Consider the following 13,540-nt stretch of genomic DNA (forward strand, 5'->3'; position numbering starts at 1 on the left):
TCTGTGATGCTAGCGCAGCTCTAGTCGATTACTGCCAGAGGCGACTTCATCGCCACAAAATCTCTGCCTACATCAAAACACCTGATACTCTATAAACAAGATTCCATGCAGCAGAGGATCTTTGCATTTAAAGAGGCAGACACTGTGCAATAGAAAATTCAGACATTTGTAGAGAAATACTGTGCTTTATCTTCTCCTCCCAACTCACTCGGTGAGACACACCCCAAATGCTAGATAAGGAATAAATTATGCAAATTCAGTAGCCGACATCACTTATAAGTAAGTCTAAAGGACACAAATGCTCTTTTTGGCTTTAGCTATTCAGTGGCTCTCACTGTGGAATGATATGCATAAGCATGATTGATGTGCATCCATTAATTATTGATTCCCCACCTCCCTCCCCTTCCCCCCAGAACATGTAGTTGGTAGCAGGAATTAACCAATATAGAAGGGATGGAGGGGCATTTTTTTAGAAAAGTGAACCTGCTTGTTTTACAGCTTCTAAATTTAATATATAAAAAATTGAAAGTTTAAGTTCTCAGGGGGAAAGGGGGATTAAACCATGAACAGGCACCTTGCCCTTTTCTCAGGGGCAAATATGTTCTCTAGTAGGCAGTCTGGAGACCAGAACTATATTTTCTGTATATGAGCTGACACCTCAACCATAGTAAAGTTGGGACAATCTAGCAGTAAAGGTTTCATAAGTTACAGAGCACATGGACTCAGGCACAGCTCAAATTTCATAAATCTGACATAAAAAATCCAAGAGAGGATAATTAAAGCGAGGAGTATCTCCTTTGTGTATAGCTTTGTAACGTTTTTCTTGCTTTTCCCTTATGAGCAAAAAGATGGGGAACAAACTTTTTACTACATCTTGATGAAAATTGGTTAGGACTGCCAAGGGCCAAATAAAATGGTCTTATGGCCTGTATATCTGCTCCCCAGGACCTCAGCTGCCCACCTGTGCATTAGAGAGCAAAGGCTATAAAGAGCAGAGTTGCACAACTGTTGTTTTTGTTTTCTGTACACTTTGGATATTTCTTATACATATTAAGCAGTATAGAAATGGTCTAAACAAAATAATAAAGAAAGAAACTGATGAATAAAATAAGAAAGAAAGAAAGAAAAAAGGAAAGAGAGGGATTAAAACACTGTCAAATAATCCACACTTGAACAAGGAGTCTTTCAGCATTGCCTGGCAAGGAAATGCAAACCAGGACTAGGGTAGACACAGATACAAATCTGTACTCCATCATGAAGTCACTGAATGACCTTAGGAGAGTCACCTTCTCTTGGCCCAATATGCCTGCCAGGGATGTGGTGGGGGTTAAAGGGGGCACCATGTGTGTTACCCCCCAAACTCCTCGGAGGAAGAGTGGGATGTAAATGTAATCAATAGCTGATATTAGCATATCTCAAGTGGAAAGAGTACAGTGGTACCTCGGGTTACATACGCTTCAGGTTACATATGCTTCAGGTTACAGACTCCGCTAACCCAGAAATAGTACCTCGGGTTAAGAACTTTGCTTCAGGATGAGAACAGAAATCGCGCGGCGGCTGCGTGGCAGCAGCGGGAGGCCCCATTAGCTAAAGTGGTCTTCAGGTTAAGAACAGTTTCAGTTTAAGAACGGACCTCCGGAACGAATTAAGTACGCAACCAGAGGTACCACTGTAATGCTTTCCGAGGCTACAGACTAACACCTTGTCTTCAACACTGAGAAGAGATACATGAATCATTCCAAGAAAATGGGCTGATCGTGTGTGTGTGTGTGTGTGTGTGTGTGTGTGTGTGTGTGTGTGTCCCCAAAAATCTCTATAGATGTTTCCCCTGAACAGGCTACTCCAAATTTCCTGAGATTTGGATTTCGGTGAAATTCAGAAACAACTCTAGATAGTGGCTAGTGGCAAGATGTTTCAGAAAACCCATATGATGTGTCGATGCAGAAGCAAAGGATAATAATACTCTTAAAACATTTTAAAGTTGTGTAGGACAGGAAATTTCAGGAGGATCAGAATTTTGCATCCCTGCATGACAACCTGTACCATTTGAAATTCTCTCTAATGCAGCTATTGAAAGGCCGGAATTCTCCCTTTGTGTTTAATGATCACCACAGTTTCCTGGAAATCTAAGAAATGGGGGTTAGATATGGGTTATGATGAGCAAATCTGTCAATTTCAGTTTTGCTCAGTTTCTCATTGTTCATACCTGAAGTTCAGTTCACATTACTGTGCCAGTTTGCAATTTTTAAAAAGTCCTCATGAAAATATGCCAGCTTTTTCAGTGTGCATTACTCCTAATAAACACATCTGTATATGCATTCTTTCCTAATTTGCCTATTTTGCAAATACAGTTCACTTTTTAATGTTATTCTCACTAATATGCACATTTATACACATTTATCTGTGCTCTTTTGCACACATTATTTGGCTGGAGTGCCATTTGCAATTTGGAGAAATGAGACTTCTGAAGGATGGTTGTGTTCATGTATTGTTTGGGGCAGTGCAAATAAGGTATATCTGCCTTTAAATGTGGAATGAACTGAATTCATCCTTCAGTGTGGATTTGAATCTCTTTAAAATGGCTGTCTTGGATGATGGGAGTGAAGGCCAGATAAGGTGAAATCTCTCTGCCTCTCTTTCTGTCCCCAGTGTGTGGACATAGAGTTGGTTCTGTCATGAAGGAGGGTGAAACAAACAAAACCTTTCAAAGTATTGACCCTACTAGGAAGTGGGGACCCGTTATTTGGGCCCTGCTTCAGGCATCAAAGTGTCCTGTGCCAGCACTGTGCACAAGTGCATATAGGCGAACATTAGGAATGGGAGAGAAACTTGATTTTGTTTTGCCATTTAATGAGAAACTACATAATTTGGAGAACACACAAACTGTAACAGGGGGATTCTTTGAAATTTGCACTTCTGAATTTTGCACACACAAAAAATGTGTACAAAATGCACACATTAGGGGGAAGTGCACTGATTCACAAAAAATAGCTACAAAAATCAATTATATTAGGGGAAATGCCCCCCTCCCTTTAAGGACTAAGAAGAAAGGAGTTCCCACAGTGGTTCTCCCTTAGGCTGACTGTGGTTTCACGCCCATTCCTCTTCAAGCTGTAACAGGGCGCTGTTGAAATTTTAAGCCCCAAGCCCACCACTGCCTTGTTCTCAGGTTGAAACCTAGTTTAGCTGTTTCACATTGCTGTGAAATCTCTCATGAGGGCTGTTTTCAGCTCAGCAAATGTAGGAATACTCGCGCTATAGTTTTCAAACAGCAGGGTAGCATTGTGCCTGCTGGCTTAATTCCTAAACCCCCCACATTTATTAGTTCTTCTGTACTTGACCTGTATAAATATATATTACACTTTCAGTGTGACACAGACAGAATGAATGAAGCACCCCTCCCACACACACTGGTGTCTTATTGTTGATGTATTTTGCAGCATCCTGTCGACACAACAGTGCATCAGTTGTGAATTGATTCTGCTTCGTTAGTTGTTCTGCAATGCTTCTCCAATGCTACCACATTACTACTGTCCAGAGGGGTTACAGCACAACAAAAAGTTTGTGTGGTATAGCAGTTTAGATCAGAAAAGTATCATGGGCTAGGGCACAGCTGTCAAGCTTTCCCTTTTTTTAAGGGAAATTCCCTTATTCCGAATAGGATTCCTCGCAAGAAAAGGGAGAAGTTGACAGCTATGGGCTAGGGGTGTGGGCAAAGGGTTACGTAACCTCAACCTCTGCGTTTCTTCCTCAATCATATTGGTGGTGGAGCCTCTCCTTTGTATGCAGAAAGTCCCAGTCTCATTCCCTGGCATCCCCATGTGGAACTGGGGAAGACCCCTGCCTGAAACTCTGGAGAGCCACTTCCCTGTCAGTGTGGACAATGCTGAGCAAGATAGATCAATGCTCTGACTTGGTATAAGGCAGCTCCCTGTGTTCCTTCCTTACAGGTGTATTTTGTTTAACATCAGCAATGGGAGATCATCCAGGGATCTTTGGGTGTACAGTGGTACCTTAGGTTAAGTACTTAATTCGTTCCGGAGGTCCGTACTTAACCTGAAACTGTCCTTAACCTGAAGCACCACTTTAGCTAATGGGGCCTTGCGCCGCCGGAGCACGATTTCTGTTCTCATCCTGAAGCAAAGTTCTTAACCTGCAGCACTATTTCTGGGTTAGCAGTGTCTGTAACCTGAAGCGTATGTAACCTGAAGCGTATGTAACCTGAGGTACCACTGTAATATGTAATCTGACTCTTTGAAACCCCAAAATAACTTTTCTTCAAACTTATGGGTTTTCTGCGCGCATCGTCTTCGCTGCCTCTATCCCAACCAGTCTTCTGTCATCTGTCCCTTATTTTCATCAACCTCAAAGCCAAACAATGGATTTACATTAAAAGATGTTCGAGTGAACAATAGAGATGAGCAAACAAGTGAAACGCAAGACGCTTGCAGCTTAGAATTATATATGTAGCCTATTTGGGGCAGGGGAGATCAGCTGTATGGGTTTTTATGTACGTGAGGAATACTGTATGTGTATTTCTGTGTATGCAAAGTCTCTAAACTCCAGGTTGAGATCACAGGTTCCAGTCCAAAGCCACATGTATAAATTCTGCAAATGGCCCATCGTAGCTGTCTAAAAGCAGCCAAATGAGAAAAAGAACTATTTGAAAGATCTCTGCTTCCAAACCATAAGCCAGGGGAAACAAAAAAAAGAATCAGAAAATAGACCTGTGCAGATTATGATTCTGCATTCTGATTTCCCATCCAAACTAGACCTCATCATCCAATGCATAGTCTAGGAAGGCGTGAGACAGAGGCCCAATTCAGAGTTAACAATAATAAGAAAATGTTTGTTAAGATTAAGTTGCACACCTGCAGAGGTTGTTGTAGGAGAAAACTAAGGGGCAATCTGTACTGGGTGGCTCTTCGCAGCTGAGGCATTGCAGATGGAATTGCCATTTGGTGGGCAGAGTGTGCTATATTAATAAAATTAATATCAAATTCCTTGCCACAACCCAGTGATTACAGTGGGAAGTTGCTGATTAGTAGACAGCATTTTCTCTCTCTCATGGAGAGAGGAGTCAGGCAAATGCCTGTGCAAGAGCCAGGGGCGGAGGAAGGAGGGTGTGGTGGGTGCTGGCCGCCCTGGGTGTCACCACTGGGGGGGGGCGACAAAATGCCAGGCAGCACTCACAAAATGCCAGGCAGTCTCCTGGGAGAGACGTGGTGGCTTGGGTGCGTGCAGGTTCCGCGCAGCCCAAACAGTCCGCCTGCTGCCTCCCCCCCCCCAGCTATAGGGCAGCTGAGTGGGAGGAGGCAGGCAGACTCTGGAGGCCCTGCAGTGCGCCCCGCCCTCACCCGCCCCTATGGGCGGCATGCACTGTCCCTGGGCGCGCCGCTGCAGGGTCCTGGCACCCGAGCGGCTTCCTCTGCCACTGGCAAGAGTCAGTTGGTGTGTGGGCGGGCAGACGCGTTAAAGCTAAAAGTACTCTGCAGTGCTCCACGGGATGTGGCAATACAAATGAAGCTGTTGTTGTTTATTCATTCATTATTATTTCAATTTATACCCTACCCTTCCTCCCAAATGAGGGAGATTAAAAGATTTAAAAAGCAGTTCCTCGCTGCTTCTCTGAAACAAAGCCCTTCTCTTTCCTATTGTTGCAAAATGGAGGTTCAGGAATGAAAACAGCTGATAACAATTTATGGCCCAAGAAGCCACTCCTTCTATCCATAAGTTAAGATACAAGTTAGAATTGCTGCTAATAAAACAATTCTGAAAACACACAAAGAATAAACAGACAAAAATCACAGAGGGGAGACGGATGGACAGATTAGCTAGTGAGTGCATCATGTGGCGCACATGGAACCCACGCCCTGCTGTCGTGAAGTGAAAACCATCGTACAAATTGGCCCACAAATAGATGGCTGGGTTAATGCATTTCTCAATGCCTATAATGGGAGATGCCACATTTTGATCCTGCCTGAAAGCCACACAGACTTGTAGGCAGAGATTTTGTGGCAATGGGCAGGAGCAGAATCATTGCAGAACAGCCAGAAGATAAATACAGGGGGTTCAATATTGCAGTTACTTAATTGCATGATTTTGTAATGAATGATTGAGTAGAAAACTACTTACATTGCTTATGCTTATATCTAGATAAGTAAAATAATGAAAGTCTTAAGGCAGCAGCAGACCCGATGCTATTAGCCAACCTTTTTAATTAGTCAATAGCTGTGTGGGGCCCCCTAGTCTGGTTTGGGACCGTGGTGGCGGCAAAAAGACACACTATTGTATTTTAATATTCTGTTGGAAGCTGCGCAGAGTGGCTGGGGAAACCCAGCCAGATGGGTGGGGTATAACTAATAAATTATTATTATTATTATTATTATTATTATTATTATTATTATATTATATATTATTATTATTATTATTATTATTATTATTATTATTATTATTATTATTCAGTGGTTTGCTATGTCTAATCGCAGACAGCATTTGCTCAATTACTAATTGTGTGAATAACATCATGTTTGCTTTGGCTGTTCCATTTTTCAAAAGTGCATTAATATTCAGAAAGGAGGCCTAAAATATCTCTGAAAGGGGCAATCCCCCTTACCCACCCCAGTGTCCTGGCCATATCTTTCCCTAGAAGCTCTGCTAATCTAACATCAAATATATGGGTGTTGGTTGTCTTGATTAAGTGTTAGCTGGCAGACTCTCTGCATAGTCTCAGAGGCACTCTTTTTTCCCTTTCCAGTTTACACATGCAGTGAAAAAATAGTTACAGTTAATATGGAAAACTTGGCTTTGGGGTCTCTATGGAGGCTCCTGATTCTGTGAACTGTCATCCTTACGTCAAACAGAAGATGATACTTTCAACCATAACTCCCCCGTTTCAAGCTATACTGTGTTCAGGTAGATCCTGTCCCTGTAGAATGGGAGATGGAAGAAAGATGCTAGCAGAGGCAAGGAGATTATCCTTCATTAGCAGGAGGTAATCAACGCATCAGCATTCTGCATTGCAAGTGCTTGGGCTAAGCCTGAAATTGCAAACAGATGCCAAGGCTGAGGTTGTGAGCCGCGGGTCACATGAAGGCCTGATGGATGTGGCTGGGGTGGAGCAAAAAAGGAAAGGGAGATAGACAAACACACTGGACTGCTTTTTGGTAAATAGATGAGAACAATGTATTGGGTAGGGCGGCATATGCAACGAAATAATTAATTGAAGAATGGATAATGGAGGGCTTTACTAAACTGGGGAGGAGGGCCTCACACTTAACTAGGGGCTGCCAGGGGTCCAGATCTAGCCACCATCTTCCCTTGTTAGTCCATACATCCCATCCCTTATGATCCTGCATGTAATGCATTGAACGTGCTGTATCACATGGAAACACCAGCCCACATTCCCCGGATGCATAGCAGAGAAGATGGTGGGGTGGGGGGTTGGACACAACAATGTTGGGAAGCGGAGGAAGCTGATCAAAAGGAGGGGGCAACTTCAGGAACAGGGTGTGTGTCTGTGTTTGTTTATGAAAGTGTGGGTGGGGCGGGGCGGGGAGTAAGGGAAAAGAAAACGGGAACATGCTCAGGTAAACCGTTACCTCCAGGCAGCTCTGCGGGTCCACAGGTAGCCCTCTCTTCCTCCACAACATCCATCCAGAGTTTCTTGTGGCAAAACTTCCACAAGCCATAGTGGGCCGCCTCGCAGACGAGGGATTGGTTCTGCTTGTAGGTGTTGAGCTCCACCCAGAATTCTGTGCCCACGGCCAGCACTGTCAGGGTCATCCCCACGATGGCCACGAAGAAGGCCAGCTTGATCTTGCCCTCTTGCTCATCCGTCAGGACCTTGCGCCGCTTGACCCCTGCCCGCGTGCGCCCCCCCATGCGCTGCTCCTCGTCCTGGAGGAAAAAATTTGGCCACATCATAGCCCCTTGCCCTGCTCCCCCTTGTCTTTTGAAGGGATCTATTTTGGCTCTAGAATAGCTACCCGGAACCTGGTTTGCAAACCCCCCAGGCTTTAAGCTGGGTCTTCGGTGAGGGCTCCTCGCAGCTTCTCTTGGCTCCTATCTAGGTCAACACGTTGCATGCAGTGCTGAAGTTGCTTGGCCACCCTCACCCCACCCCTGCCTTCTCTGCCCAATGCCCTGGCTTCCCAGGGTGAGGCCAGGGTTGGAACAGCAGCTACCTCACCCCACCCCCCCGGCCGCCTTGGCAAATGTGCGGAGCACCTGTTCCTGCTCTTCATCGCCTAGGCAATCAGGGTTATTTTAAGGCTCCAGGGCGCATAGACAGTCTGGATGTGTGTGTGCCTGTGCGCCTCTGAAGGTTTTGACGATGCGGAGGCCAAAATGGAAAGCTCTTTCAGCAGCAAGGGGGGGGGAACCCTCTTGCCCCACCTTACGACAGCACCCCCTGCTGGGACCGGAATACCTCAAGGCATTTTCACAAGTCTCTGGAACTTGCACCGGCTGCAATACCTCTTTTGGATTCACACTGCCCTGCTTAACAGCAAGTATGCACAGCACTAAAATCATGGACAAGTCTGTCTACTGCTAGGCACACTTCTTTAGAAGTCCCACGGGAAGCAAGCGTTGTTTCCAACAAGTGCTTTCCAAGCAAGTATGCCAGCGCTTCCTCCTTCTGCATTTGCAGTTGTAAATCTTACCTCTGCTTTGACTTTTTCTTAGTCCAGGTAGGGAAGCCGTAGCCCTCCAGACATTGTTGGACTACAGCTCCTTTCTTTGAGCCATGCTGGCCAGAGCTGATGGGCTTTTGAGTTCAACAACATCTGGAGGCCCGTGAGTTTCCCATTAGGCAAACTGCTGTCTCTCAGCCCTCCCTTCCCTCCCCTCCCTCCAATACGCAATACAGACAATAGCAATGCTGACTGACCTTTCCGGCTTGTTGTCAGAATTAGCAAGTGGTCATCTCCAGACCATCAGTGTTTTGTGGGAGGGATTCAAGTGCATACCAGAAATTTGAGCAATTAAAGGGAATTAATGTGCTCTGTTGGCCTGATGCAACAAATCCTCTTACAAAACATACTTGATCTTTTTGCGGTTAGGAAAGTGGTGGGGGAGTGGACTGAAAAGTGTGGGATGGACAAACGATTAACGGGAAGATGAATAACTACCGAAAAAGCAAATCTGGATGAATTCAGGCAGACTGCTCCTTGCCTTATAACTGCCCCATAAACAGATCTGAACGAATACTCAATAAGGACTATTGCTGGGGGAGAAATCAAATTCCATTTGCACTTAAAGGAAAACCCACCAAACTTGTGATTTCTGAAACAATTCCTGAACGAAATTCACCATTTTGAATTTTGCAATGCAGGGCTCCAGCTAAGTACTGGCTACGGAAATGCACATATTAGGGTTAAAAATGCACATATTGTTGTTGGGGTGTGTGTACAAAAATGCATTGTAAGGGGAAAATTCTTTGCAAAAATAGGGCAAATTCTCATGAAAATGCTGATGATTTTTTCTGAGGACTTAAAAAAAATCACACACTGTGGTATTGTGCAGAATAGAATTTAAATTTGAAAAAAAATGAGAACTAGACAGGAAATTAACAGAAACTGACAGGGAAAATGTGAAACTAACAGATTTATTTTGCAAATTTTTGTATGCAATTTTGCCTAATATACACATTTTTGCAAGGCAGCTTTCCCTAATACAATACATTTTTTCAAATAGAAAATATGCATGTATATGTACAGTTTGTATTTCTGTACACATAACTTGGCAGGGAAAACTGCATTGCAAAATTAGAAAATGTGTGTATTCTGATGCATGGCTGCATTTTGGTTCACTTATTGTTTCTGAAAGAGAGAATTAGAGAGAAATTTTCTTTTTAAATGCAAACTGAATCATTTCTCTCCCCCATCCCAACTTAATCTCCTTACACAAGCATAGCTGAGCATTTTATATTACCAAATAAGAGAAGCCTTTCTTGTGAAGAATTTCAAACTGTAGGCTCCTCAGGGCAGTGACCTGTCTTTTTGTATTTCGTAAAATGTCATGTGTATGGCTGGTGCCATGCATCAGTGTCAAGTGCAACACACATTGAGGAAGGAATGAAGGATGACAGAAATAAAGAAAATAAGAAAGAAAGAAGAAGTATAAACACTTGGGAGGGGTTGACACTCTACCCTTTTAGAGGCATCTAAATCTAAATCTAAATCTAAATCTAATCCTCTGTGTGAACATAGAGGATTAAAAGAATGTTGTTGTTGTTGTTTAGTTGTTTAGTCGTGTCCGACTCTTTGTGACCCCATGGACCAGAGCATGCCAGGCACTCCTGTCTTCCACTGCCTTCCGCAGTTTGGTCAGACTCATGTTAGTAGCTTCGAGAACACTGTCCAATCATCTCATCCTTAATTAAGAAAGTAGACTACGGGGCTAGGGAGAGAGGATTGTGGTTCCCAATGGCCGGTGGCTGGTTTTCCGGTTCTTCACTCACTCCTCATATTTCCTTTTGCTTGGTGACTTGGATATAATTTTTAAACTTAATTGCATATTGTTGTTCTTGTTGTTATTATTGTTATCCCTCAAATGCGGCTCAGGCGGTTGAAAGTCTATCGGTTTGTAAACAAAATTGGGCCACCCAAATATAGGACGGCGCTTTTTATATACTCTGGAGATTTCCAAGTTTATAAATTTGCAACTTAAAAGGAAAAGAAAAGTTAATCTCGCAAAAGTTGGCTGGACAAGGAAGGACCTGTGAGTTCCAGAATGTATGGAATGCTGTGGTGGCAAGAGAGAGAGGAGAAGAAGCTAGGAAATGGGGGGGGGGGAATAATAATGTTTTAGAGGGGGGCAGGATTAGGGTTGTGGAATGCATGCTATGAGATTAAAAAAACACCCATGGATGTTTCAGGAGAAACAAAAGGAAAAAGAATACATTTTTTCTTTCCCTCTCACCAAAACACTCTCCTCCCCATTTAGCTACAAAGTGATTAGATTCAGGGGGTTGGCAGCTCCCCAGGGTTTGAAATCTCTAGCGCTGTAGGACAGAGCAGGGGAAGTCTTTCAGAGAGGTGAGAGAAGACTTCTTCCTTTCCCTCCTTCAGAAGAAATCTTTCCCCACTTCCTGCTACCACACTCTCCTGAGAGGCCTGAACAGTACTACAAGGCCCCTATTCCATGCTGGCTACTTACTGTATTTTTTGCTCTATAAGACTCACTTTTTCCCTCCTAAAAAGTAAGGGGAAATGTGTGTGCGTCTTATGGAGCGAATGCAGGCTGCGCAGCTATCACAGAAGCCAGAACAGCAAGAGGGATCGCTGCTTTCACTGCGCAGCGATCCCTCTTACTGTTCTGGCTTCTGAGATTCAGAATATTTTTTTTCTTGTTTTCCTCCTCCAAAAACTATGTGCGTCTTTTGGTCTGGTGCATCTTATAGACCGAAAAATACGGTATGTCCCTGAAAAGCAACATTCCTCTTGGGGTGGGGGTGCAGAAATACGCTGCAGTTTGTGTTGCAAGGCATCACCACCTGCAACCTTGCGTAGATTCCTGGATTTCTGGAAGGGGAATGAGGCCAAGCAGGTTGTCAACAGGTGTTCCATCACAGTGACACCTGTTCAGAACCTAAGAATGAAAATGGGACCTGTTGCAGAATGACGTGCTCTCTCCTTGGTGAGCTCCATATAGTCTCTGTTTCTTGCTTCCCTTGTTCCACCTGTTGCTCCTGCTGTTTCTGGCTCCTGATTCCTCACTCCCTTCTTTGTTGCTCCTATCTCCCCCCCCCCCATCTCATCTGTTGTCTCCCTTTCCCTTCTGTCTCTCGCTCTTCCGGCTGTTCCTGTCTTCCCTCCACCACCAATTCCTTTCTCCTGGTTCTTCCTCCTCCCTTCATACACAGCGGAGAGCCATTGAAATGGCTTTCAAATGCCTGATGCACAAGCCTTGCTTAGAACAGGAGATAAGAGTAACTGAGCAGGGTGAGTCACTCCTGTGCAGCATGCGTGCTCAGCAGACTTGTATCATTTGGAAGAATTTGCCCCTTCTAGGGGGTCTGGCTTTAATTTCTTTTGAAACTCTGCATACATTAGCTGGGCATGCTGGAATGGCTGTTTTTGTCTCTTTTTGGCCACATTTGGATTGGCACAGACCACTCGAGTTCAGCATTAGTGGGAGTGGTAGCAATGTTCCTGTTTTTCTGAATGGCTCACGGTTGCTTGGCAGCAATCTTGGGGCACCTCCCCTTCAATTGTCCAGCGTTCCCTCTGTTGCCCATCAGGAGGCAGATTTTCTCATGAAATTACGCTTTGTTGTTGTTGTTTAGTTGTTTAGTCGTGTCCGACTCTTTGTGACCCCATGGACCAGAGCACGCCAGGCACTCCTGTCTTCCACTGCCTCCCGCAGTTTGGTCAAACTCATGCTGGTAGCTTCGAGAACACTGTCCAACCATCTCGTCCTCTGTCGTCACCTTCTCCTTGTGCCCTCCATCTTTCCCAACATCAGGGTCTTTTCCAGGGAGTCTTCTCTTCTCATGAGGTGGCCAAAGTATTGGAGCCTCAGCTTCAGGACCTGTCCTTCCAGTGAGCACTCAGGGCTGATTTCCTTAAGAATGGAGAGGTTTGATCTTCTTGCAGTCCATGGGACTCTCAGGAGTCTCCTCCAGCACCATAATTCAAAAGCATTAAGCTTTAGACAAGGGCTAAAGGAAGAGTCTAGGACAGGAGGGTCCAGGCCTGAAGGTGTTAAGTAAAATCAACAGAGGGCCAAGTGGCAATTTTAGAGTGTTCATCCATGCAATTAGGAGCAGGCTGGAGCATCTGGTGCCACAGCCGTCCCCCCCCCGCCCCACTGCCTTCGGGGAGCAGGATGCTGTGTGTTCTCAGCACAAGCTGATTGAGGAAAAATACTGAGTTAGCATGAAATGACAGCTGTTTCAGGGCTGGCAGGAAATGGCAGTGGGAGATCTGTAGGGGGTGCTGTGCTGCAGGGAGTGAGATGCAGGCCGAGAAGACATGCTGTGCTGTCAGGAAGAAGGATGAATTGAGTACTGCTTCGTTTATTAATTTTTTTGTTACGTGTGTCCTGCTTTATTAACACCTGAAATGTGTGATTGTACCATGGGGCTTTGCTGAAAATTAAGTCAGGTTTGTCAGCAACAAGCTAGGCTAGCACATTATTTGCAGCAAGCTAGGCTAGCACATTATTTGCATCTCAAAACTGCTCTGTGACAGCTGTCAGCGTCTAAGGGCAGAGGTGACAAGAGTTGACGTTTTGGGAAATAAAGAAGTATTTATTTATCCTATGGCACTTTTACCCCATACAACGTCTGAGGTTGATGGGGCAGTGCCCCATTCACCCTATTGGTCCAGCCTCCACTAGTTCTTAGTCAGACAACATGCACTCATGTGCTTTGCATGCAGAAACATCCAGGCCCCATCTCTGACATCTCCAGCTGAAAGGATCAGATAGCATATGGTGAGGAAGACCGTCCACCTGCCTGAGCCCCTGGGGAGCCACTTGCCGATGTGGCTAGAAAGACAAATGGACTTACCTGAACCTTTCCAAACCAAAT

The 13,540-nt window shown here is 44.7% G+C and overlaps 1 protein-coding gene and 1 long non-coding RNA gene across 4 annotated transcripts in view; one reads left to right on the forward strand and one right to left on the reverse strand.

The window, feature by feature from the left end:
* The window catches only part of CACNG6 (calcium voltage-gated channel auxiliary subunit gamma 6), a 38,024-nt gene extending 29,897 nt beyond the window's left edge, over positions 1-8,127 (reverse strand). The window contains exon 1 of one of the 2 annotated variants that reach the window (XR_014518558.1): positions 7,602-8,123. Coding sequence is in view for 1 of the 2 variants with exons in the window: in XM_083471766.1 (XP_083327892.1) it covers positions 7,602-7,926 (325 nt within the window). In the remaining variant the exon portion in view is untranslated. Of the gene's footprint in view, positions 1-7,601 lie in introns of both variants that reach the window. The other variant, XM_083471766.1, reaches the window with a different exon arrangement.
* Positions 1-13,540, forward strand: part of LOC310691770 — a 73,811-nt gene that overhangs the window by 21,531 nt on the left and 38,740 nt on the right. The gene's annotated exons all lie outside the window — the stretch shown is intronic.

This window comes from Podarcis liolepis, assembly GCF_965112155.1.
Source record: "Podarcis liolepis genome assembly, chromosome: 13".
NCBI classification, from domain to species: Eukaryota; Metazoa; Chordata; class Lepidosauria; order Squamata; family Lacertidae; genus Podarcis; species Podarcis liolepis.